The sequence below is a fragment of the Rattus norvegicus genome, chromosome 9, assembly GCF_036323735.1.
Source record: "Rattus norvegicus strain BN/NHsdMcwi chromosome 9, GRCr8, whole genome shotgun sequence".
Taxonomy (NCBI): Eukaryota; Metazoa; Chordata; class Mammalia; order Rodentia; family Muridae; genus Rattus; species Rattus norvegicus.
In genome coordinates, this window is record NC_086027.1 from 69,123,537 (window position 1) to 69,150,723 (window position 27,187).

The 27,187-nt window shown below is 37.6% G+C and overlaps 1 protein-coding gene across 9 annotated transcripts in view; it reads left to right on the top strand.

Moving 5' to 3' along the window:
• The window catches only part of Nbeal1 (neurobeachin-like 1), a 168,607-nt gene that overhangs the window by 54,211 nt on the left and 87,209 nt on the right, over positions 1-27,187 (top strand). For 8 of the 9 annotated variants that reach the window (XR_010055002.1, XM_039084849.2, XM_039084852.2 and 5 more), the window contains 13 exons: positions 714-797; positions 3,264-3,362; positions 3,445-4,025; positions 4,995-5,127; positions 12,148-12,267; positions 13,395-13,698; positions 16,989-17,074; positions 19,057-19,146; positions 21,557-21,725; positions 22,129-22,262; positions 23,916-24,075; positions 24,184-24,286; positions 26,364-26,520. Coding sequence is in view for 8 of the 9 variants with exons in the window: in XM_039084849.2 (XP_038940777.1) it covers positions 714-797; positions 3,264-3,362; positions 3,445-4,025; positions 4,995-5,127; positions 12,148-12,267; positions 13,395-13,698; positions 16,989-17,074; positions 19,057-19,146; positions 21,557-21,725; positions 22,129-22,262; positions 23,916-24,075; positions 24,184-24,286; positions 26,364-26,520 (2,220 nt within the window). In the remaining variant the exon portion in view is untranslated. Of the gene's footprint in view, positions 1-713; positions 798-3,263; positions 3,363-3,444; positions 4,026-4,994; positions 5,128-12,147; positions 12,268-13,394; positions 13,699-16,988; positions 17,075-19,056; positions 19,147-21,556; positions 21,726-22,128; positions 22,263-23,915; positions 24,076-24,183; positions 24,287-26,363; positions 26,521-27,187 lie in introns of those variants that run through there. The other variant, XM_063268126.1, reaches the window with a different exon arrangement.

The following is a 27,187-nucleotide window of genomic DNA, read 5'->3' on the forward strand; positions in this document are numbered from 1 at the left end:
AAGTCAGAGTTTTAATTATTTTGTAACACTTTTGGCGTTAAAGACTGTCTTCTCCAAAACTTGCCAGTACTTTTTTTTTTTTTCTTTTTTCTTTTTTTCGGAGCTGGGGACTGAACCCAGGGCCTTGCGGTTGCTAGGCAAGCGCTCTACCGCTGAGCTAAATCCCCAACCCCAACTTGCCAGTACTTATAGTTATAGAATTCATTTTCTTTATTTACCTCAATTTTTTTTATAAAAATAGATGCTTCGTTTAAAATATAATGATATATACATACCCTTTCCATTTTAGTACAGAATTTGGAAACTAAGCAAACAAGGTTATTTAGATACACATTAATTACATAACAGTCATTAAGACTAGTAAATTCAAGTATATTTTGAGAGTAAATTAAAGCATAATATAGTTTCTCGTTGCAGACCTCCCTCCCCTCCTCTTGAGATTGTCCATTATTTTTCAAAAGCATGTGTAAGATTTGTTCCCCTCACCCTTAGAACATTTAATGCTGAGCGAGCGTCGCTTCATTCTTCCTGACATGTGGCTCCTCTCTGTGGATTACGTACCTCTTTCTTGCAGATTATGTTTCAATCATCCGTGTGATAGGAAGAGGGATGTAATGCATGTTGTTATTTCTTCAGGTTTTCAGAACAAGAGGTTTCCATGTAAACAAAATTCTAGGTTCATTTGTTAATTTCTTGCTGTTGTCCTCTGTTAGGTATTCCAGGGCCAGTTGGATTGCTTGGCTGTGTCAACCATTCAGGCTTTGACAGCAGTGATGAAGAATTCTCCAGCTGCTAAGGTAAAAAATGGATACTCAAGCTTTAAAGTATACATTTTATCAACTTTTTTTGCTATATAAATCCCAGAATTATATGTGAAAGTATATAGAAACCTAGTGTAACACCTGTAGTTTACAAAATGGAATCCTATAGCTACATGCAGTGGCGTCTTATAATTTGCTGATAATTTAATAAACAAACTCCTTATGGATACTCCAGGATTTTAAAAGGTATCGATGAACTTGTGTGATAGTACACACTTTTCATCTCAGCACTCATATGGCTGCCATCCTGTGAGTTTGCAGCCTTCTGTTCTACATCACTAGTTCCAAGCTAGTCAGGGCTATGCAGTGAGTGTGTCTCAAAAAAAAAAAAAAAAACCAAAACAAAAACAAAAAAACAAAAACAAAAAAAACAACAACAAAAAACCCTGATGACTGAACTGCACACTAATCACTGTTTAAAGTGTTGGTCAAAAGAAGATCATATTGCTGGGATTAAAGAGGTCATGTTGCTGGTATTGAGAAGTCAGTGTATGATTATTGTGCTTAAAGAATTAAATTTTACGGGGTTGGGGACTTTAGCTCAGTGGTAGAGTCCTTGCCTAGCTCTGGGTTCGGTCCTCAGATCCGGAAAAAAAAAGAGTTATATTTTACAATGTAGCATTTAAAAATTAGTATCAGTTTTGCTATTTAGTCAGTTTATAACTATCCAGAATATGAGTATTTTTCACATGTGATCACCTTGATAGTACGGGACTTGTTTTCCCAGTATGTGTGGCTATAGAATTCTGTTTCTTTTTTTGTGATCATTAACTTCAAGGTTTTATATCAGTTCTTTTTTAAAGATTTGTTTTTATGTGCAGTGATGTTTTGCTTGCATATATGTCCATGTGAAGATGCTAGATCCTCTGGAACTGGAGTTGCAGACAGTTGTGAGCTGCCATGTAGGTGGTGGAAATTGAACCCAGGTCCTCTGGAAGAGCAGCCAGTGCTATTACTGCTGAGCTGTCTCTCCATCCCCTTATGCCAGTTTGTACCTGCTGTCTGTGGCAACAGTCTTGTCTGATTATGCTCATATCTGATAAGTAGCTCATTGAATTGTTGTACGATTTGTGAGATGTCTGTGTGCAGCGCCAGGCATGTGGTTAAGTGACATGATGTCCTCCTAAACTTCTGATCTGCACCCTGACGTGCCTGTGGCATGCTCCACTCTTCTACTATCAGGAGTGGAAACCATGGCTAAGTGTATGTCAGACATTACAGTCTGACTCTGATTTTAACTGCTGTATAATAATAGGGTGTTCATGTTGTTGTTTGTAAGGAAAGTCACTTAAAGCACTCAGAAAGTCACTTAGAACAGATTGCTATTACTTCTGAAATTCAAGCCTTCAATGCTGGTTAAGTAATTTTAAAGGTGGTTTTTTTTAGTTGAATATCTTTTATGGTCTAAAATTTCAAAGGTTGTGCAACAGGATTGGCAGAGTATATACTTAATGTGTTTAGGGCCTTCATCTTCCCTCTCTAAACAAGAGCTTATATGACAAAGTACCTCTTGATAAGAAGTTCTTCTTATCCTTGTACACAACTAACTGATTTACTGATTTTTTTTTAAAAATGTCTTTATGGTTGGTGTGTCTATTTTGCCTAATTTAATAGACTGATGTTCTGTTTTCTAGGTGTTTTGCTAGTTTTTATATTTTACTTTTTAGCTTCAAGTTTTAAAATGTAAATGAATTCAAGCTTCCTAATGGGAACTTGATACAGACCATTTAGATATAGGGAACAGAGAGAAAATTCTTTGTACTCCTATTCTGCTCGAATTTGAGCATTGTTGTAAACCTAATGTCAGGCCTCCACTTTGCCACTGAGCTACATCCCTAGTTCTTGTTATTTAAACCGGGTCTCAATATATAGCCCAGGGTGACCCTGAACACTCAATCCTTCTTTCTTTACCTCCCCAGTTCTAGGCCACCACACTAATCAGAAGTTTAATCTAGCCTTTTTCGTTTGTTTGTTTTTGAGACAGATTTCTAGGCTAGTCAAAGCTATGTAATAAAACCCTGTCTTAGGGATCCTGCAGAGGGGAGGGCAAAACAGGACAGGGTGACTACACAGACACACAGACAGATAGACAGAGAAGATGAGGGCATATGAAGTGTCATATAATTTAATCTGAAAAAAACAGTTCTTTAAAGCAGTTGTTTCTAATTTTACTTACTTGGATGGACTTTTGTACCTTTATTATCATTATAGAAAGATATAGATAGAAAGATTACAATTTTAAGGTCAGCTTAGGCTGCATAGAAAGCGCCTGTTTCAAAAGAGAATGATGAGTATAGATGGACATAGATAATATAAGAGAATAAAACTGATTTCATAATCTTTGTATTTTATATTAATTAGTTTAAATAAGTATTCAATATTTAATATTCCAACAAATTTAGTCATTGAAAATGCGCTTTGATATATTGTTTTACTCTCTAGGAAGTATTTAAAGAAAGAATTGGCTATATGCACATGTTCGAGGTATTAAAATCTTTGGGCCAGCCACCACAAGAACTGCTTAAAGAACTTATGAACATGGTGAGTTTTTAACCTTTATGATAAGAAGTTCCATTGTCTTCACTATAAGAATAGTAACTACCCTTTCCTTTTGTGTTTTCAGGCTGTAGAGGGTGATCATACTTCAGTTGGCATTTTGGGCATTAGTAATGTCCATCCTCTCTTGGTTCTTATCCAGTGGCTTCCTGAGCTAGAATCCCATGACCTACAAATCTTCATCTCTGATTGGCTGAAAAAAATTTGTTGCATTAATAAACAAAGCAGGACTACTTGTGTGAATGCAAACATGGGGATAAAAATCATTGAAACCCTTGAATCCCACTCTTCTCTGCATCGAACTTGTGCTGAGAACTTGATTGCAATCCACGGTTCTTTGGGGAGTCAGTCTGTGAGCTCTGAAGAACTCCGTCGGCTTCTGCGATTGCTCAGGGTAGACGAATCAGAGTGTATTCACCCATATACCATTCCTGTGACTCGTGCAATCCTGATAATGGCACGGAAACTCAGTTTTGAGAGTGCACTGCAGTATTTTAATTTGTCACATAGTATGGCAGGAATTTCTGTACCTCCCATTCAGAAATGGCCTGGGTCTGCATTTTCTTTCACTGCTTGGTTTTGCTTAGATCAGGATCCGTTATCCCTTGGGAATGCTAACAAAGGAGGAAAAAGAAAACAATTATATAGGTAATGGCACAAATTGTGGAATATAAATGTATATTGTCACTTAGTATATGCTATGATTCATGAATAGGAAACAGTAAACATCTAGTTTTTAAAATTTGTAACAGTTGATGTGAAAAAATTTCATTTTGTTGCCATATAGTTTAGAGATGTTTTATTGCTTTCGAAATAATTATTGTGTATTTTAGATATTTTTCTGGCTAAAAACTGAGTGTCTTTAGGAAATAAAAATAGAAGTAGTATAAAAGTGGAGAAGAACAGAATAGTAAACTCTGCCCTACTGAAGGAGCTGTGTTCTTAGTAAAAATGTGGCTTTTAACAAACAGGACTTCTCTGTAGCTTTGGCTGTCCTGGCACTCACTCTGCAGACTAGGCTGACCTTGAACTGCCTGCTTTTGCCTCCTGAGTGCTGGGATTAAAGGCTTGTGCCATGACATCCCAGTAATCAATTTTAGCATGCTTTATGGTTTTAAAAATTTTATGTATGCTTTCTGGATTTAAAGAAGAATTTTGAAGTTTGAAAATTTAGTTTTGCTCTAGTTCAGTGTTTCTCAATCTGTGAGTTGCAACCCCTTTGGGAAGTCTATTTGACCAATTCACAGTCATTACCTAAGACTATCAGAGAACATGGATATTTATATTATGATTCATAAGAGTAGCAAAATTACAGTTTGGAAGTAGCAGCAAAATTTTATGGTTGGGGGTCATCACAGCATGAGGAACTGATTAAAGGGTTGCTGTGTTAGGAAGGCCTAATAAAATCCCACTTACAGTGTTATCTTTTATAATTTATTATCTTTTATTCCCAAAGTGGATTTAAAAATGACTGAAATAAAGTTGGGCTGATGAATTAAGTAGCAACATTGTTAATAAAGATATTTGTGATGGCTTTGTAGGTAATGATGGTGGCCTTCAATGATAAAGAGAACAGTCAACTTGATCTCAGAGGTTCTGATGACATACTTTTGTTAGCTTTTTTACAGGAAGTGGAATGGGTTTTGAAGCCTTTATTACCCACTCAGGTATGTTGGTTGTGGCAGTGTGCACCAAAAGAGAGTACGCAACAGTCATGCTTCCTGACCACAGTTTCTGTGATTCTCTCTGGGTAAGACTTTGAGGATGCCATGTCAAACTCTTGGTTCTGTCTTCCCTTTAAGATACATAGTTATTTTCATGAGGAGTATTTTCATGAGGAGTTTTTTTTTTTTTCCACTTTTTTTTTTTTTTTTATTAACTTGAGTATTTCTTATATACATTTCGAGTGTTATTCCCTTTCCCGGTTTCCGGGCAAACATCCCCCTCCCCCCTCCCCTTCCTTATGGGTGTTCCCCTCCCAACCCTCCCCCCATTGCCGCCCTCCCCCCACCAGTCTAGTTCACTGGGGGTTCAGTCTTAGCAGGACCCAGGGCTTCCCCTTCCACTGGCGCTCTTACTAGGATATGCATTGCTACCTATGAGGTCAGAGTCCAGGGTCAGTCCATGTATAGTCTTTGGGTAGGGGCTTAGTCCCTGGAAGCTCTGGTTGCTTGGCATTGTTGTACTTTTGGGGTCTCGAGCCCCTTCAAGCTTTTCCACTACTTTCTCTGATTCCTTCAATAGGGGACCTATTCTCAGTTCAGTGGTTTGCTGCTGGTATTCGCCTCTGTATTTGCTGTATTCTGGCTGTGTCTCTCAGGAGCGATCTACATCCGGCTCCTGCCGGTCTGCACTTCTTTGCTTCATCCATCTTGTCTAATTGGGTGGCTGTATATGTATGGGCCACATGTGGGGCAGGCTCTGAATGGGTGTTCCTTCAGTCTCTGTTTTAATCTTTGCCTCTCCCTTCCCTGCCAAGGGTATTCTTTTTCCTCATTTAAAGAAGGAGTGAAGCATTCACATTTTGATCATCCGTCTTGAGTTTCGTTTGTTCTAGGGATCTAGGGTAATTCAAGCATTTGGGCTAATAGCCACTTATCAATGAGTGCATACCATGTATGTCTTTCTGTGATTGGGTTAGCTCACTCAGGATGATATTTTCCAGTTCCAACCATTTGCCTACGAATTTCATAAACTCGTTGTTTTTGATAGCTGAGTAATATTCCATTGTGTAGATGTACCACATTTTCTGTATCCATTCCTCTGTTGAAGGGCATCTGGGTTCTTTCCATTTTCTGGCTATTATAAATAAGGCTGCGATGAACATAGTGGAGCACGTGTCTCTTTTATATGTTGAGGCATCTTTTGGGTATATGCCCAAGAGAGGTATAGCTGGATCCTCAGGCAGTTCAATGTCCAATTTTCTGAGGAACCTCCAGACTGATTTCCAGAATGGTTTTACCAGTCTGCAATCCCACCAACAATGGAGGAGTGTTCCTCTTTCTCCACATCCTCGCCAGCATCTGCTGTCACCTGAGTTTTTGATCTTAGCCAATCGCACTGGTGTGAGGTGAAATCTCAGGGTTGTTTTGATTTGCATTTCCCTTATGACTAAAGATGTTGAACATTTCTTTAGGTGTTTCTCAGCCATTCGGCATTCCTCAGCTGTGAATTCTTTGTTTAGCTCTGAACCCCATTTTTTAATAGGGTTGTTTGTTTCCCTGCGGTCTAACTTCTTGAGTTCTTTGTATATTTTGGATATAAGGCCTCTATCTGTTGTAGGATTGGTAAAGATCTTTTCCCAATCTGTTGGTTGCCGTTTTGTCCTAACCACAGTGTCCTTTGCCTTACAGAAGCTTTGCAGTTTTATGAGATCCCATTTGTCGATTCTTGATCTTAGAGCATAAGCCATTGGTGTTTTGTTCAGGAAATTTTTTCCAGTGCCCATGTGTTCCAGATGCTTCCCTAGTTTTTCTTCTATTAGTTTGAGTGTGTCTGGTTTGATGTGGAGGTCCTTGATCCACTTGGACTTAAGCTTTGTACAGGGTGATAAGCATGGATCGATCTGCATTCTTCTACATGTTGCCCTCCAGTTGAACCAGCACCATTTGCTGAAAATGCTATCTTTTTTCCATTGGATGGTTTTGGCTCCTTTGTCAAAAATCAGGTGCCCATAGGTGTGTGGGTTCATTTCTGGGTCTTCAATTCTATTCCATTGGTCTATCTGTCTGTCTCTGTACCAATACCATGCAGTTTTTATCACTATTGCTCTGTAATACTGCTTGAGTTCAGGGATAGTGATTCCCCCTGAAGTCCTTTTATTGTTGAGGATAGCTTTAGCTATCCTGGGTTTTTTGTTATTCCAGATGAATTTGCAAATTGTTCTGTCTAACTCTTTGAAGAATTGGATTGGTATTTTGATGGGGATTGCATTGAATCTGTAGATTGCTTTTGGTAAAATGGCCATTTTTACTATATTAATCCTGCCAATCCATGAGCATGGGAGATCTTTCCATCTTCTGAGGTCTTCTTCAATTTCTTTCCTCAGTGTCTTGAAGTTCTTATTGTACAGATCTTTTACTTGCTTGGTTAAAGTCACACCAAGGTACTTTATATTATTTGGGTCTATTATGAAGGGTGTCGTTTCCCTAATTTCTTTCTCGGCTTGTTTCTCTTTTGTATAGAGGAAGGCAACTGATTTATTTGAGTTAATTTTATACCCAGCCACTTTGCTGAAGTTGTTTATCAGCTTTAGTAGTTCTCTGGTGGAACTTTTGGGATCACTTAAATATACTATCATGTCATCTGCAAATAGTGGTATTTTGACCTCTTCTTTTCCGATCTGTATCCCTTTGATCTCCTTTTGTTGTCTGATTGCTCTGGCTAGAACTTCAAGAACTATATTGAATAAGTAGGGAGAGAGTGGGCAGCCTTGTCTAGTCCCTGATTTTAGTGGGATTGCTTCAAGTTTCTCTCCATTTAGTTTAATGTTAGCAACTGGTTTGCTGTATATGGCTTTTACTATGTTTAGGTATGGGCCTTGAATTCCTATTCTTTCCAGGACTTTTATCATGAAGGGGTGTTGAATTTTGTCAAATGCTTTCTCAGCATCTAATGAAATGATCATGTGGTTCTGTTCTTTCAGTTTGTTTATATAATGGATCACGTTGATGGTTTTCCGTATATTAAACCATCCCTGCATGCCTGGGATGAAGCCTACTTGATCATGGTGGATGATTGTTTTGATGTGCTCTTGAATTCGGTTTGCCAGAATTTTATTGAGTATTTTTGCGTCGATATTCATAAGGGAAATTGGTCTGAAGTTCTCTTTCTTTGTTGTGTCTTTGTGTGGTTTAGGTATAAGAGTAATTGTGGCTTCGTAGAAGGAATTCGGTAGGGCTCCATCTGTTTCAATTTTGTGGAATAGTTTGGATAATATTGGTATGAGGTCTTCTATGAAGGTTTGATAGAATTCTGCACTAAACCCGTCTGGACCTGGGCTCTTTTTGGTTGGGAGACCTTTAATGACTGCTTCTATTTCCTTAGGAGTTATGGGGTTGTTTAACTGGTTTATCTGTTCCTGATTTAACTTCGATACCTGGTATCTGTCTAGGAAATTGTCCATTTCCTGAAGATTTTCAAATTTTGTTGAATATAGGTTTTTATAGTAAGATCTGATGATTTTTTGAATTTCCTCCGAATCTGTAGTTATGTCTCCCTTTTCATTTCTGATTTTGTTAATTTGGACGCACTCTCTGTGTCCTCTCGTTAGTCTGGCTAAGGGTTTATCTATCTTGTTGATTTTCTCAAAGAACCAACTTTTGGTTCTGTTGATTCTTTCTATGGTCCTTTTTGTTTCTACTTGGTTGATTTCAGCTCTGAGTTTGATTATTTCCTGCCTTCTACTCCTCCTGGGTGTATTTGCTTCTTTTTGTTCTAGAGCTTTTAGGTGTGCTGTCAAGCTGCTGACATATGCTCTTTCCTGTTTCTTTCTGCAGGCACTCAGCGCTATGAGTTTTCCTCTTAGCACAGCTTTCATTGTGTCCCATAAGTTTGAGTATGTTGTATCTTCATTTTCATTAAATTCTAAAAAGTTTTTAATTTCTTTCTTTATTTCTTCCTTGACCAGGTTATCATTGAGTAGAGCATTGTTCAATTTCCACGTATATGTGGGCATTCTTCCCTTATTGTTATTGAAGACCAGTTTTAGGCCGTGGTGGTCCGATAGCACGCATGGGATTATTTCTATCTTTCTGTACCTGTTGAGGCCCGTTTTTTGACCAATTATATGGTCAATTTTGGAGAAAGTACCATGAGGAGCTGAGAAGAAGGTATATCCTTTTGCTTTAGGATAGAATGTTCTATAAATATCCGTTAAGTCCATTTGGCTCATGACTTCTCTTAGTCTGTCTACGTCTCTGTGTAATTTCTGTTTCCATGATCTGTCCATTGATGAGAGTGGGGTGTTGAAATCTCCCACTATTATTGTGTGAGGTGCAATGTGTGTTTTGAGCTTTAGTAAGGTTTCTTTTACATATGTAGGTGCCCTTGTATTTGGGGCATAGATATTTAGGATTGAGAGTTCATCTTGGTTGATTTTTCCTTTGATGAATATGAAGTGTCCTTCCTTATCTTTTTTGATGACTTTTAATTGAAAATTGATTTTATTTGATATTAGAATGGCTACTCCAGCTTGCTTCTTCTGACCATTTGCTTGGAAAGTTGTTTTCCAGCCTTTCACTCTGAGGTAGTGTCTGTCTTTGTCTCTGAGGTGTGTTTCCTGTAGGCAGCAGAATGCAGGGTCCTCGTTGCGTATCCAGTTTGTTAATCTATGTCTTTTTATTGGGGAGTTGAGGCCATTGATATTGAGAGATATTAAGGAATAGTGATTATTGCTTCCCGTTATATTCATATTTGGATGTGAGGTTATGTTTGTGTGCTTTCATTCTCTTTGTTTTGTTGCCAAGACGATTAGTTTCTTGCTTCTTCTAGGGTATAGCTTGCCTCCTTATGTTGGGCTTTACCATTTATTATCCTTTGTAGTGCTTGATTTGTAGAAAGATATTGTGTAAATTTGGTTTTGTCATGGAATATCTTGGTTTCTCCATCTATGTTAATTGAGAGTTTTGCTGGATACAGTAACCTGGGCTGGCATTTGTGTTCTCTTAGGGTCTGTATAACATCAGTCCAGGATCTTCTAGCCTTCATAGTTTCTGGCGAGAAGTCTGGTGTGATTCTGATAGGTCTGCCTTTATATGTTACTTGACCTTTTTCCCTTACTGCTTTTAATATTCTTTCTTTATTTTGTGCGTTTGGTGTTTTGACAATTATGTGACGGGAGGTGTTTCTTTTCTGGTCCAATCTATTTGGAGTTCTGTAGGCTTCTTGTATGTCTATGGGTATCTCTTTTTTTAGGTTAGGGAAGTTTTCTTCTATGATTTTGTTGAAGATATTTACTGGTCCTTTGAGCTGGGAGTCTTCACTCTCTTCTATACCTATTATCCTTAGGTTTGATCTTCTCATTGAGTCCTGGATTTCCTGTATGTTTTGGACCAGTAGCTTTTTCCGCTTTACATTATCTTTGACAGTTGAGTCAATGATTTCTATGGAATCTTCTGCTCCTGAGATTCTCTCTTCCATCTCTTGTATTCTGTTGGTGAAGCTTGTATCTACAGCTCCTTGTCTCTTCTTTTGGTTTTCTATATCCAGGGTTGTTTCCATGTGTTCTTTCTTGATTGCTTCTATTTCCATTTTTAATTCCTTCAACTGTTTGATTGTGTTTTCCTGGAATTCTTTCAGGGATTTTTGCGATTCCTCTCTGTAGGCTTCTACTTGTTTATTAATGTTTTCCTGTGTTTCCCTAAGTGTGTTCATGTCTTTCTTGAAGTCCTCCAGCATCATGATCAAATATGATTTTGAAACTAGATCTTGCTTTTCTGGTGTGTTTGGATATTCCATGTTTGTTTTGGCGGGAGAATTGGGCTCTGATGATGGCATGTAGTCTTGGTTTCTGTTGCTTGGGTTCCTGCGCTTGCCTCTCGCCATCAGATTATCTCTAGTGTTACTTTGTTCTGCTATTTCTGACAATGGCTAGACTGTCCTATAAGCCTGTGTGTCAGGAGTGCTGTAGACCTGTTTTCCTCTCTTTCAGTCAGTTATGGGGACAGAGTGTTCTGCTTTCGGGCGTGTAGTTTTTCCTCTCAACAGGTCTTCAGCTGTTCCTGTGGGCCTGTGTCTTGAGTTCACCAGGCAGCTTTCTTGCAGCAGAAAATTTGGTCTTACCTGTGGTCCCGAGGCTCAGGTTCGCTCGTGGGGTGCTGCCCAGGGGCTCTCTGCAGCGGCAGCAACCAGGAAGACCTGTGCCGCCCCTTCCGGGAGCTTCAGTGCACCAGGGTTCCAGATGGTCTTTGGCTTTTTCCTCTGGCGTCCGAGATGTGTGTGCAGGGAGCAGTCTCTTCTGGTTTCCCAGTCTTGTCTGCCTCTCTGAAGGTTTAGCTCTCCCTCCCACGGGATTTGGGTGCAGAGAACTGTTTATCCGGTCTGTTTCCTTCAGGGTCCGGCGGTGTCTCTGGCAGGGGTCCTGCCTCTCCTGGGCCCTCCCCCACGGGAACCCAGAGGCCTTATACAGTTTCCTCTTGGGCCAGGGATGTGGGCAGGGGTGAGCAGTGTTGGTGGTCTCTTCCGCTCTGCAGCCTCGGGAGTCCCCACCTGACCAGGCGGTTGGGTCTCTCTCTCACCGGGTCTGGGAGCAGAAAAAACTTCATGAGGAGTTTTTATGGGCTTCGTCAACTTTTATTTCCACGTTCTGTTTGTTGTGAAGTTCTATCTATAAAGATGTTAGTGATTTTACCATTTTCATTAAAGAACCATAATAATTTTTTTGCTGAAACTTATATTGTGTTTTTGAAGATTTCCTAGAGAGTTTTTGAATTTCAATTCAAAATGAAAGGTGAGGTTATTAAAACTAGTTCTTTCTTTTGCTTATCTAAAAATTATAAAATGCTCCTCATTGAAAAAGATAATTATAAGAATATTTAAAGCATTATAAAATGCAAAAGAGACTACAATATTTGTAAGTATTCTGGTAAATGCTTGTTTTTTTTTTTGGTAGTACTTAAAGTTGTTAATTGTTTTGGGAACATTGAATCAGTGTTTTAGCTCTCCTTAATATTTTATTTATACAAATTATGAAGTAATACTCTTTTAGCATATGCCATTGCAAAAGCACAGTGTGATTTTAGTCATTTTAATACATCCTTTTCTTTGTCAGCACAACATAACCATCGTTCACGTGCCTGGAAAAAGACCCTTTGGCCAGAGTCTTGTCTATATCTATGACAATGGACAACAAAAGGTTTCTGCCCCTCTCAGATTTCCTGCCATGAATGAGGTGAATATATGTAACTTAATCTTTATAGGCCTATTGATAGAAAAATCCTGAAGACATTTATGAACTATGTTCAGGTTTTTGACTAAAAATTTGAACTGTATTCTATGTTAAGATACAGAAAGTTGGTATTTGTTTCTCTTAGTCTGCCATTAGATAATTTCAGATTTTATGTGGGGAAAAAAGACAATTAAAGAAAGAAACATATAATGAAAGGTTTGGAGAAATAGGTTCAGCAAAGCCAGCGAAAAGAATAGACCAAACCAAAGTATCATAAAAAACAAAACAAAACAAAACAAATTAAGACCACTAAACTTCTTCAAAGTATATAAAATGCTTAAGAAAATACTATAATAGACTTTCTTATCTGTTAAATTTGAACTGGTCATAAAGTCTCTTCTCCACACAGGTAAAGACAGCTTTTTGAGACTGGCCAATTTAGGAAAGTCTTTTCTGTAACTAGTAGGACAAAGTGGGTGTTTGTCAATAAGATTTACCTGATAGTTCCTTGCTGCTTCTCATGAGTAGCCTTTAATTAACATTATTCTGTTACATAATTCTAATGATAAATTTTTGTGGGGGGAAAGTAATTATCTCTATTGTAGATAGCAGTAAACCTCTATTTAACTTTTTAAAAATAATCCTCACTGATTAAAGACTCAATGAAGAAAGGTTTATTGAATCATTAAAGTAATGTGTATATTCTCTTGCCAAAACCTTGACAGTCTTACCTTAGGTATAGACTTGCTTACATATATCATGATCTAGTTAGAAAATTAGCTTCACTTTTATTTTTAATGTGCTTATTTGCATAGTTTTATATATACTATTTCATCTTATTTTTACTTTCATTTATTTACTTTCACATTGGTGGATATCAAACCCAATCTTCACAAATCCTAGACAAGTATTTTACTATGGAGTGGGATGTACAGCTCCATAGGATTTCATTTCATTGCTGTTTTGTGTATTTTAAGATGGGTTCTCACTATGCAGCTCATGACCATTTTGCCCTGGCCCTCCTCAGTCCTGGGACTACTACCTGTGTGCCACCTAGCACAGATTTGCACTGTTTACTTTTAAATGTGAAGAGAATTATTTTAAAATTGTCGTTTTTGTTTAAATTTTAGCCATTTACTTCCTGTTGTATTGGTTCAGCTGGGCAAAGAACCACTACTCCTCCACCATCTCAAATCCCAGATCCACCATTTTCTACTCCCATTACCCCTCACCGGACATCATTTGGTGGAATATTGTCATCAGCCTCCTGGGGAGGAACAGTTGAAAAATCGAAATTGTTTACCAAATTAATTTCAGCTGGAACCCAAGATAGTGAATGGGGTTGTCCCACATCTCTGGAGGGCCAGCTGGGATCTGTGGGTATATTCCACGAAGCTCTGCAGCCTCCTCAGGTCAAGGCTTTGTACTTAGCAGGTGAGCATGCACAGCCACAGTATTCACCATTGCCCTTCTCTTCCCACTTTACCTGAATATTTTCTAAAGAGTTATTCAACTTAAAGAATTGTTCGTTTGTTCGTTCATTCACTCATTCATTCATTCATTCATTCACATTTTCTGGATCTATCACTGATCAAGTAATCTAAGTACTGAACTATATTATAAACCCGTGTTTGTGTTAATTGAAGCTGAAAAGAAAAGCCTGTTTGTATACTATACTTTTTTGTAGGAATACCTAAAATGTGTGTGTGTGTGTGTTTGTGTGTGTGTGTGTGTGGTGTGTGTGTGTGTGTGTGTATGTGTGTGTGGTGTATGTGTGTGTGTATGTGTATGGTGTGTATGTGTGTGTGTGGTGTATGTGTGTGTGTATGGTGTGTATGTGTGTGTATATGTGTATGGTGTGTATGTGTGTGTGTGTGTATGTGGTATGTATGTATGTGTACACCTTTGTAAGTTCATGAGCTGCTTCATCTGGGCGCTGGGAACTGAACCCAAGTACTATGCACTCTTAACCACGGAGCTACCTCTCCAGACCCATTTTGAATGATCTTTAAATTTTTAAAAAAGCTTTATATTCAATGTGTATGAATACACTGTAGCTGTCTTCAGACACACCAGAAAAGGGCATCACATCCCATTACAGGTGGTTGTGTGTCTCCATGTGGTTCCTGGGAATTGAACTCAGGACCTCTTAACCTTTCTGGAGGGTAAAAGTTCAAGATTAAGGTAATATGAATATTGTTTTCTAGTGAGGCATCTCTTTGTTTTAGGTAGCCCCTTTCTTACTGTAATCTCAATATGACTTTTTCCCTTACTATGCATATAAAGAAAAAGACCAGATCTCTATAGTGTCTCATCCTTTTCTTACGAGGGACTCTGTCTGATTAGGATCCCATTCTTAAGACATAATTTATTTTTAATTTTTTGTTTAAAGTCTCTAATTGTAATACAGTCACATTGGAAATTATTTTTTAGTGTGAATTTTAAGGTCATTCACTTCCACAACACTATAAGTACTTTAGACAGATGATAACGAGTTGATGAAATCACATATAATATTACTTACATAAGAAATTATATAAGTGATTCTAAAATCATGAATCTTTCCCCAGAATTTGTCATTTTATGATTTATACATTAATATACGTAAAGAATTTCTGAAGGCAGTACAGTTAGATATTCTTGGATAGTATTATAAATTTTCTTGTTTTTTCTTTTGACTATAATTTTGAGTATATTAATTACTATTTAATACTAGCATTTTTGTCTTCTAGCATATTTTATCAGAATATTCTGAATTAAAAATTTTAAGAGTCATAGATATTACTTCTGCAGAGAGCCTGTTTTTCATAAAAATACCCTGTTCAAATTGCATAGGAGTTTCGAGATGAATAGGACTCTCTGGATTTTTCAGAGTTTAAATTAGAACCTTATCATTTCTTTGACACTCACTGAGTATTTAAATGTGTGGTTTCTAATCCAAGTAAATGTGTGGTTAAAAATAAGTTATTTGGGGGCTAGAGAGATGGCTTAGTGGTTAAACGCACTGACTGTTCTTCCAGAGGTCCTGAGTTCAAATCCCAGCAACCACATGGTGGCTCACAACCATCTGTAATGGGATCCAATACCCTCTTCTGGTGTGTCTGAGGACAGCTACAGTGTACTCATATATAAAAATAAATATATCTTTAAAAAAAAGAAATGTCATTTAGTGCAGTGTTTGTGGCTATATTAGTATATAGCTTATTCTTATAGTTCTACTTACAGTTTTACTCTTAAATGAGAATTATATCATTATTATAAATTATCGTTTTTTACCTCTGTTGGTTTTGAGTTTATGATTATAAACTGTTTATAATTTGTTGTTTATTTTTGGAGACAGAGTTTTTCTGTGTAGCCCTGGCTTCCTGGAACTTGCTCTCTACACCAGGCCGGCCTGGGACTCATAGAGATACACCTTCCTCTGCCTCCCAAGTGCTGGGAGGATCTAGAGTTTTAGTCGTTTTAATTATTAAATTCTGAGAAGAAACATTAAAAGTGTGAATAAGAGAGTGGTTGTATACACATGTCATATACTCAAAAGAGGACAGTCCCAGTGCTCTTGATGGCACAGAAGTATGCCAGCTTTAGCACAGCTCCATAACATGGAGTACAAGCTGTGCTGTGGAGATGGCTCAGCGGAAGCAGAAGAACCTGAGTTTTGATGTGAGCATCTCTGGAAAAGCTGGATGTGGCTGCCTCCACCCATAACCCCAGTGTTAATGTGTCAAGACAAGTGGGTCCTAGGCCAGCCAGCCTACATAAATGATGAGCTTCAGATTGAGTAAATGGTCTGTCTAATAATAATATGGTGGGGCCAGTTGTGGCAAAAGCTGGGATATGCTGAATAGGCAGAGGCTAAGGAAGAGAGAGATACAAGAAGATACCCAGTGTCTTCCTTTGGCCTCTCTACATGTGCACGTGCACATGTACCTGTATGTATATGCACATATCCTCCATACACACACTCATTCACTCATTTAAGTATTTTAGATACTCTTCCATTATGTGTGAGATGGAACCTTATGTGAGTTTACATTTTAGTTGTAAATAAAATGAGCACTATCACCTACTCGCATGCTATTTCACTTCTCTGCTGTCTGTCCTGATTGAAAAAACAGTTTTTTTCAAAGATAGGGTCTAATTATATAACCCTGTGTGGCCTTGAACTTACAGAGATCTGCCTGCTTCTGCCTTCTGAGTCCTAGCACTAAAGGTGTATACCAACTGGGCTGGGGAGGCGACTCAGCAGTTAAGAGCACTGGCTGTTCACAGCACCACATGTAGCTCACGACTGTCCATAATCTCTACTCCAGTTCCATGTGATTTGACATCCTCACATGACATACATGCAGTCAAAACACCAATGCACATAAAATAAAAATAAATACATATAAAACATATGTGTGTTGTGTACCACCATGCTAAGTATCACATTTTTAATGCCTTTCTGTTTTCTTATTTTTTGAATTTGTTTTATTAGATAAATCAATACAAATTTAGTATTTTATAATATTTTCATACATGAGAGATTAATTAACTCCCCAAACTCTCTAGGCTTTGGAAAAATTAGAGGTGACGTAAACTAAAGTACATGTATACAGTGTGTTTTAACTCTGTTATTTGAGTAACTTGAAGTATCTTGATTTTAAAGTTTGTTCTGGTAACATAGAATCAAAGAGACCATGTATTAGTGATGTGTGTGTATGTATGTAACTAATTTTCAGGTCCAAACTGCTTAAGCCCGTGGAAGTGTCAGGACTGTGATATGGCCGGTTTGCCAAGTAACCTCCTCCTCCACTACACAGGAAAGGTCAGAGTGAATGCATGGGTTGTGCCGGATTGTAACTTCCACGAGCTCGGATTATTCCTTTTGTCATTTCAGTGGGTAATTGGGGGAGTTGGGGGCTGGAGCTTGAGTCTTGAGTTTTAAAAAATTAGGGATTGTAAAAGGAAGTTGAGAAGCAGCAAAAATTAAGGCTTACCTCCTCAACCGGAGTTAGGTTGTGTGTCATTTTAGTATGTATTGAAATAGTTTCTGAAATTTGTTCTGAGTTGGTTTTAGTGATGAAACCTTTTAAACTTGTAATTCTCTAGTTATCTTAAGAGAAGTGAAACAGCAATACTCAAACTTTGCTTTTTAAAAATATGATGTTGAGGGTAGGGGAGATGCTTTCTAAAGGATAAAAACACTTTCCAGTATACCTGCCATTTTTTAAAACTCAGTTAATGAAAGTAACAAACTAGCAAAGATGGAAGGAAAGAGCTATAAGGTACAGTGGGAAGAAGAAAGCAGTCAAGTGCCACAAACAGCATTATTTCTCCTCATCATATTTAATGTTTCATTGACATAGAAAGTACTTATATTGTATGAGGCAACTTAAAATACATTTTTCTAGTTTAGCAAGCTGGTACATTTCATACTGTTTATTTGTTACATTTGACCTGATAAAATATATTTACTGATTTTATGTTCTTCCAACTTTATATTTTGAAAATTTTCAAACCTTAGAAGTTAAAAAGAAAAAAAGCAGTGTAATTATCCTATACATTTCTTTCTTGAATTAGCCAATTGTTAATATTTTGTTGTATTTGATGACTTTTTTCAAGTCATTTGTACAAGTAGATTGATATAACTATAAAACTTTATCCCTGAATATTTTTAAAATGTTTCTTACATAATTGAATCTATCATCTATTGAGTTTTCCCCAAAAATACTTATTTAGCAAAAGTTAGTTTTGATCCAGTCAAGAGCTATATATTTTTCCCAAACAATATGTTTGTTTACCTAAACATAATAATCTTCTTTCTTGGCAACTACTATTCAGTCTCCAGATTCTAGGAAATCATTGCATCTAATTCAAATAGTATACCGAGGGGGCTGGAGAGATGCTCAGTGGTTAAGAGCACTGACTGCTCTTCTAGAGGTCCTGAGTTCAATTCCCAGCAACCACATGGTGGCTCACAGCCATCTGTAATGGGATCTGACGTCCTCTTCTGGTGTGGCTGAAGACAGCTACAGAACTCATACGCATAAAATAAATAAATATAAAAACATAAGTTCAAGTAGTATACCCAGTGACATATTCTTTTGTGGTTTTTAACATTATGGTTTTTTACCTTTTTATAGATTGTATCTTTTGAGACTGAATTTTTAAAAATATGTACTTTTAAATATCAGTTATTGCCTTACTGTTTTTTCTCAAGAAATGTAGTTTATATGTAAGTCAATTTATTGAAAGTTTGTTTCTCCAAAATGCTGTTCTAATGATACATGTCTAAAGTTGAGTGATTTATTTTTTTAAAAGAGATACTACTTAAAGTACTTGATATGTAATCATGAGGACCTGGACTTGGATCCTCAAGCAGCTATCTAAAGACTGGACATTATGATGTGTGCCTGTAACCCCAGTGGTGGGAGGGTCAGAGACTGCTGCGTAGATTGCCGGCCAGTCAGTCTAGCTAATGGTGAGCTCTAGGTTTGGTGAGAGATCCTGTCCAAAAAAGAAGGTAAAGAAGGATTAATGACGTCTAAAGCCTGATGGCTGCCTCTGGCCTCCCAGCTTTAGACCTGCTTACATGCCCCCACACAGAAACACATATACAACACAGCTAGCTAGCTAGCTAGATAGGTAGGTAGGTAGATAGAACACTAAAAAAACAAATGCCAGGCATGTTATTATTGATTTTATTTTGCACTTTAAAAATTATGGTGGAATATTCTCAATGTAATTAAAGTTATGTTTTGTTCTAATTGCAATAAGGTGCTTGCTGTATTTTTCTTTTGTTCTTAGGCTTGCAAAAATTCAATTTGCCTTGACTTGTCTAGTAACTGTTTGCATGGAAGATTAACAGGAAACAAAGTAGTGAATTGGGACATTAAGGTAAATTAATAATATACAGTGGGCATTGTACTATAATTTAAATTAAGTTTACTTAAGAAGAGCATACAGCTAGAATTTTTCAATATTAGGAGCTGGACACAGGACATTCTACAGTATGAGAGGAGGACAGAGAGGAGAGCGCGGGGTGTGCGTGTGTGTGTGTGTGTGTGTGTGTGTGTGTGTGTGTGTGTGTGTGTGTGCGTGCGCGTGCTCTTGTGCACACAGTTAGAAATCTATTGTGCGTCACCTGTTGCTTTGATTGAGCAGGAAGCTTGCCTTTTAGGCCAAGTAAGCTAGCTGCTCAATGAGCTTTCAGGATCTCCCTGTCTCTGTCTCCCAGTGCTGGAGTTATCAGGCAGTCCTGCCCAGAGTTCTCCGTGGGTAATTGGGATTTGATCTCAGACCTTCAGGTTCTCAATCTTGTGCATAATGTATCCACTAAACCAGATTTTATCTTCTAAGCATCACCAAATTGATTGTAATAATAGGTCTCTGTTAAAATTTTATGCAGTGTTGGGACATGGTTGTGGTGCCTTTAATCCCAGCACTTGGGAGGCAGAGAGAGACAGATCTCTTTGATTTGTGTTCAGCTTGGTCTTTTTGGGTAGTTCCAGGCCATCCAAGGCTGTTTAGTGAGACTCTGTCTACAAAATAAAAAAAAATCTTTAAATAGATAGATAGTTAGATATAGATAGATATATGATTAATAGATAGATATTAGATAGATAGATAGATAGATAGATAGATAGATAGATAAAATGTTATGCAGATTTATATTCTGAAGGATGAATAAGTATAGTAGAGTGACTGGCTGGAACTTAACTACCTTTGTAAACTATGCTGTCCATCAAGCCAGCTCAAAAAATATGTTCTTGTTTATATTCATGTATAAGTTACAGTTTAACTTTTGCTTCCTTTGTAATATTGTCTTTATAAGATGAATTCTGTGCGTTACATATAGAAATTTACTTATGTGCAGATCTGAAAATCAGTCCTTAGTACTTTTTATTATAACTATATAAATTAGGTAATTTTGCCTAATGTGGGAATCAAGACAGGAACAGAATTATTAAGAGAAAGACAGTTATGTTTTTATGTTTAAGTAAAATTAAAGCCTCCCCCTCACAAAAATGAAAAAGACAACTGAGGGGAAAAATATTTGTCATCCAAAAAGTTCAGTTCCTACCATGGAGAGAGCTCTTTACAATCAGTAATTGTTATGGTTTATTCCCAGCATACACTTTTATCTTTTTATGTAATGGGTAAAATGAATTTTGGATCATTTAAAATATACAAAACAAAGTGGCAGGTATGTAGTATGAATAGCCCTTAAAATGTCAGGTACATAGTAAGAGCACCAGTGGAAGGGGAAGCCCTGGGTCCTGCTAAGACTGAACCCCCAGTGAACTAGATTGTTGGGGGGAGGGCGGCAATGGGGGGAGGATGGGGAGGGGAACACCCATAAGGAAGGGAAGGGGGGAGGGGGATGTTTGCCCGGAAACCGGGAAAGGGAATAACACTTGAAATGTATATAAGAAATACTCAAGTTAATAAAAAAAAAAAAAAGTCAGGTACAGATACAACATTAAAAACATTGTTTTGGGAAGTTTGGCTAAATTAGTGTTTTATAACTGCAGTTGTGACAGGTAACCATGAGATGAGAGATTTGTTAATCTCTTCATCTCCTCGCCTTACCTTTCTGCTCCTCTTTCTTCCCTTTCTCTCTTCATTTCTCTCTTTTTCCTTCCCAGGCTGGCCTTGAATTTGGAATGTTTCTACCTCAGCCTTTTTTGCACTAGGATTACCAGGGTACAATAACACATCAGAGTAGGTCTGAATGTGTTAGTGATTAATGATAAGAGTAACTTTATATAACATTTCTTTTTTGTCAGCCATGAGCACTTTTTTTTTTTTTTTGGTTCTTTTTTTTTTGGAGCTGGGGACCGAACCCAGGGCCTTGCGCTTCCTAGGCAAGCGCTCTACCACTGAGCTAAATCCCCAACCTCCATGAGCACTTTTTATATTTTAGCTTACTTCACCTATTCTATCTCTTGTTAACTAAATTAGAGGAGTGAGTCATACTTCTGGTTTCTCACCTGTGTTTTTAATGCATAATTGTACAGTTGTGTGACAATTGCCTGTTCTTGGCACTTTTGGAGTTACGTTATATGTTGCGTGTGTTTGAACTTTCTAAAAACACAAGCACAGAAAAATGACCCAAATGGTCTCTTTTGAATGTAAGTTACAGTTATCTTTGAGACTGTCTGTGTAAGGATACCTTCAGGTGAGGCTATCACATACATTACTTAAGGGTTATTAACAAATTCCATATTCATATCCACTGCAGATACTGAATTACACTATTGCTCTTACTTTGTAATATTAAAAAATTGTTAATTTCTGTTTGTAGGACATCATCAATTGCATAGGTGGATTAAATGTACTGTTTCCTTTATTGGAACAAATAAGCCATGTTAGTGAAGGACAGGCTTGTGAAGCAGTGAGTGAAAACACGGTTCCTGAATTAATAACACCTATTGAGCAAGAAGGGATGGGAGTGGCCTCTACAAAGGCATCAGGTAATAAAATTACATCAGCCCCACCTAGATTAGTCATTTACACAGTTGAGAATTAGAAAATAAAATGCCATATCACGTAATTATTTATAACTGTTAGAGCTCCCCTACTGAACTGACTTAGTAAATTTTTATAATACTTTGGTCAAAACACTGAAGATAGTAATTTTACTTTTGACTATCTTTAGTTTATACTCTTAGAGGGAAAAACTCCATCATATTGTTAAATCTTGGCACCAAGAAAATATTTACATATGGATACAATTATATAGAAAATACTTACTGCTTTTTCTGATTTCATTGTCCAAATATGTCTTGGAAGCAAGCTAACACATGGAAGTGCTTCTTTGTGCAGCGATATAAAATACGTGGTGTAAAGGTGATGAGCGTGATCCTGTTTTCACAGAGTCAAGGCTGGAGAAAAACCTAATTGCAACATTCATTTTGATTGTGAAACACTTCATCCAGAGACATCCCATCAACCAGGACAATCTTATTCAGTCCCATGGGGTTGCAACTCTTGGTGCTTTACTTCAGAAGGTAATCAAATCTACCATGGGGCTTTCTATAAGCCCCAGTCTATAAGGAATAATTACAGCAAATCACACCACTGACTTGATTGGAAGCCCTGTGCATATACCAGGATTTGGCTTCTCTCCTACCGACTTTTTGTTTGTTTTGTTTTAAACTTTGGTAGCTGCTGAAAGGCTCCATCATAAGATGTTTGGAAAGACAGAAGCTTTCCATGAGACTAATAAATCCAGAGTACCACCTCATCCTGGTCGAGTGTCTCCTAGTGACAGCGTTAGAAGGAACGCTCCTGACACAGAAGGCTGCTCATAGCTGTGCATACTTTCAGTACCACATTTGGGAGGAAGAGGCAGGTTGGGTTCTGTAAGATTAAGCTTGTCCTGGTCTACATAGAGAGTTGTAAGACAGTCAGAGCTACATAGACCCTGTCTTTAAAAAGAAATGAAAACATTAGTTAAGCCCTGTATAGCCATTTCAGATAACTACTAGGCAGTTTGAAAGATGAAAAAAAAAAAAAAGACTGAGGCTGTGCGTGGTGGTGCACAACTTTAAACCCTGCACTTGCTGGGCAGAGGCAGGGTGATCTCTGAGTTCACGGCTACCATTGTCTACAGAGTAAGTACCAGAAAAGCCAAGGATACACAGAGAAACTTTTCTCAAAAAATAGAAAACAACAACAACATTAAAACAAAACGAAAAAAGAACAGAAAGAATGAATGACTCTTACATCCTGGTCTGAAGCTCCTACCACTGGAAGATTACCATTCAATGTCAGAGAAATTAGGAAATCATTGAAGAACTTCACTTTAAAATTACTGAGATTATTTCGTGTGGCCAAGAATGACAGTCTTCTGTACAACCAAATTAAGTTCTTTTTCCTGTAGTGTACTTTTACATGGTGTACAACATAGGGTCCTTTCCACCGCCAGTTGTTAATTTAGCTTACAGACTGTCTTAGGAAGCCAGTTTATGAAGGCCAGACTTAAGACTACTGGCCAGATGAGAAAACATACAGAGTCATATTGAGAAACTGACACTTAACAGATTTCCTATCCTAAGCTGATATTTTATGATCAACCTAGGATGCCAGTATACTAAATTTGTAGCCTGCTTTCTGGTGAACTACCAGTGTAGAATTCTTTTGAAGCTCCCTCTATAAGATCACTTTATAATGTTGTTGAGAGACCTTACAAAGTTGGTGTGTAAGGCTCCAGTAAAAGTCATTTTTCTTGAGGTTAATTTACTTATCAGCAAAACAGTTGGGGGAAATGAACACAGTCTTGTCTTCCTCACAGTGTTGTGAAGGGAAAGGTGTGGTGGAAAGCCACCATACAGTTAAGGACAGTACCACTAGACTGCCTGAGCTTAAAGGAGATGCTGTTTCATTCTTTAGGTTCACAGTCTGTAAAATGGGAGTGATAATAATTTCTTAGAGCTTCTCTAAAAATTTAGAGTGATAAGGTGCTTTGAGTGTTAAAAAAAGGATGTGACATGAGGAAAATATGATCCAGTGTTAAATCAGAAACACTAATGATTTAAGTTGTTTATATTTTGAACCATATTTTATTCTACATTTTATGGATGTTCTGAGTTATTTGAAGCTATAGCTTTATACTATTATTTAAACTGACCTTTATGAAACTCTTCTCTGTTAAATTTTAGGTGCCAGGTACTCTAATGGATGTTAATGTATTGATGGCAATTCAATTACTAATTGAACAGGTATCGTTAGAAAAAAACACACTGTTGCTTCAGCAAATGTATCAGTGCTTACTCTTTGACTTCCGTATTTGGAACCGTGGAGATTTTCCTTTTCGGATTGGTAAGACCAAGCTATCGAATAAAATATTATACAGTTGTCTTTGGAATGAACAGCCATCAGTGTGACTTTATTCTAGTTATGTTATTTTATGTGAACATTTTATTTTAGGTCATATACAGTATCTTTCGACGATCATTAAAGACAGCAGGCGAGTTTTCAGGAAGAAGTATGGTGTGCAGTTTCTCCTGGATACACTTAGGATTTATTATGGGTATGACATCTTGGTTCCTTCTCAGTTTAGTTTGCTGTTTTCTGTCTGACACTTGACTGAGTGTGTATGTAGCTTGTTCCCTTGTCCAGCAGTTCTGGAACTTTAAAACTTCAGAGAAACAGGGTAGTGTAGAGGCTAAAGTGATAGTGGTAGATCCACATTTATTAGGTTTGTATGTTGGTTTTTGTTAATTGTGTAATGTTATTCAAATCTCTCAAATTGTCTGTATTTAAGCTTTTTCATCTGTCTAGAGCAGATTAAAAAGTGACTATGACCTGTGATGGTCTCGAGAATTAAATTAGTTAATATGTAAAGACACATACAACTGTCTGATTCTTATTATTATAATTTTATAGTTGTATAATGAATATTGTGGTAGTTTAATTTTTGTCATTGAAACTCTTAAAATATCCCTTAGTGTAAAAGAAGCAAACTATGCTATTCATTTGGTAGAGTACTTTCCTAATGAACAGATTCATAGACACCCTGTGTTACTGCAAGCATGTAATGCCAGCATTTAGGTGTTAGAGGCAGTAGGATCAGAAGCTCTCAGTCATTCTCAGCTCCATAGTAAGTTGTAGATCAGCCTATGAAAGGTTAGACCCTTTCTTAAACAAAAAAAAGAAAAGAAAGCAAAGATACCACAGACTGTAATAATTATATTAAAAGTGTGTGTGTGTGTGTGTGTGTGTGTGTGTGTGTGTGTGTGTATTGTGTGTATTGTGTATTGTGTGCATTCATGGGGTGGAGGGAATATATGTGCACATGCTATTGGATGCCCGAGGTCAACTTCTGCTCCCCTTTTTTATTTTTATTTTTTTGAGAAAGGGTTTCTCTGCATAGTTCTGGTTGTCCTAGACTGTTCCCCTGAATGCTATGATTAAAGGTGCAGACACTGTACCCAGCTTCTGGTGTTCTTTTTCTTGGGACTGAGGACTAAACCTGGGTAGGGCCTTGTACGTGCTAGGCAAGCAGTTTATAACTTAAGCTAAATCCTTAACCTCTCTAGAATCCCTTTTTTCTTTAAGATTTATATATTTTTTTAATGTGTGTACACACACTGTCGCTTTCTTCAGACACACCAGAAGAGGGCATCGGATCCCATTTATAGATGGTTGTGAGCCACTATGTGGTTGCTGGGATTTGAACTCAGGACCTCTGGAAGAGCAGTCAGTGCCCTTAACTCCTAAGCTATCTCTCCAGCCCCTCTGGTATCCTTCTTAATTGTCCCCCATCTTGGTTTTTGAGGCAGTGGCTCTTCTTAAACCTGGAGCTCATCTATTTGGCTTGATGGATATCCAACAAATCCTAAGAACCTTCTATCATCCTTTCCCCAGCACTGGCTGCCACACTCAGCATTTTACATGGGTTCTGGGGACCTCAACTCAGAAACTTAGGCTTGCATAGCAAGCATTTATTGATGGAGTGAGTCAGTTTCCCAGGCCAATTGTGTGTGTTCTTTTTATATGGGGCTTGTGCACATGTGTATGTGGAGAAGCCAGAGAGCAACCTTAGGTTCGTTTTCCCTCAGATTCCATCTCCTTTGGTTTTTTGAGATAGACTCTTCCTGCCCTGTGGCTCACTCTTTGGCTAAGGTGTATAGTAGGAAGCCCCAGGAATCTATCTGTTTCCACCCTCCTAGTTTTAGGACTTCAACTGTGTACTACCATATCCAGCGTTTTACCTGGGTTCCTGGGAATATACTCAGGGCCTCATGCTTATAAAGCAAGTACTGTATAGACTTTATGGCAAGTTCCTAGAAAGGTTTTTGTTTTTTAATTTTAAAAAATACATTTATTTCTTTGCGTTGTATATGTGTGTGTTTTGTGTGTGTGTGTGTGTGGGGGGGGGGGTGTTATGTGCCATGACGCGTGTGTGGAGTTAGGCCAGCTTGTGAGACTCGGTTATCTCATACCACCTGAGTCCCAGGATCAGAGTCAGGTAATCAGGCTTGGTAACAAGTACCTTTATCATGTCTTACTAGCTTTTATTTTTAACATTATGAATTCTCTTATATAAAATTATCAAATAATTTAAATTATTATTTCAACTTTAACACTTTTGTTTTCTCTTTCAGGCATAGTTCTATATGTAATGAGCTATCTCCAGATGATATTCGAACAATAAGGACTTCATTGTATGGGCTAATTAAGTACTTTCTTTGTAAAGGTGGAAGCCATGAAGAAATTCAAAGTATCATAGGTTATATAGCCGCTACTAATGAAGAAGAACAGGTAGTATAGCTGAGATGAATTTTACTTTTAACTGTTGAATTACTTTGTCATTTTGTAAAGTTAGATACTTAATTGTCTAATGAATAGAATTGTTTTGGATCCTGTCGAAATATTACACAGGTAAAGAAGTACATTACAGTTTCTATCTGGAAAGTAGTTGCTGTGACAAAACACCAGAGATGAACTGTCATAAAGAATAAGGGTTTCCTTTGGCTTATGACTCAAGAGTTTTCCATCCTATTGTCGTTTTCCCTTCTTGCTTCTGAGCCATGATAAGTCATGTATATACATGTATAGCATAGTAGAGCAAATCTGCTCCTTTTTGACAATCAAGAGGCAGAAAGGAGCAGGATAGGAAGGAGCCAGGGACAGGAAATAGTTCACAGAGACATGATTCCATTTATTATTTCCCCCAATCATACCTAAAGGTAAGTATTCTCTTTCCTTTGACCTTTGTATAGCCCATTATAATAATCATTTATAGCCATTACAATTTATACTCATTATTATAACCTAGTCACCATTATTATAGCCATTATAATACAATAATGACTTACTAGTCATTAGTCACTTGATGAAGTAGGTCCTTATGATCTGAATCTTTAGGATCTGATCACCCCATTAGTTCCTCCCGCTTGACCAAACAAGCCTTCAGCACATGAGCCTT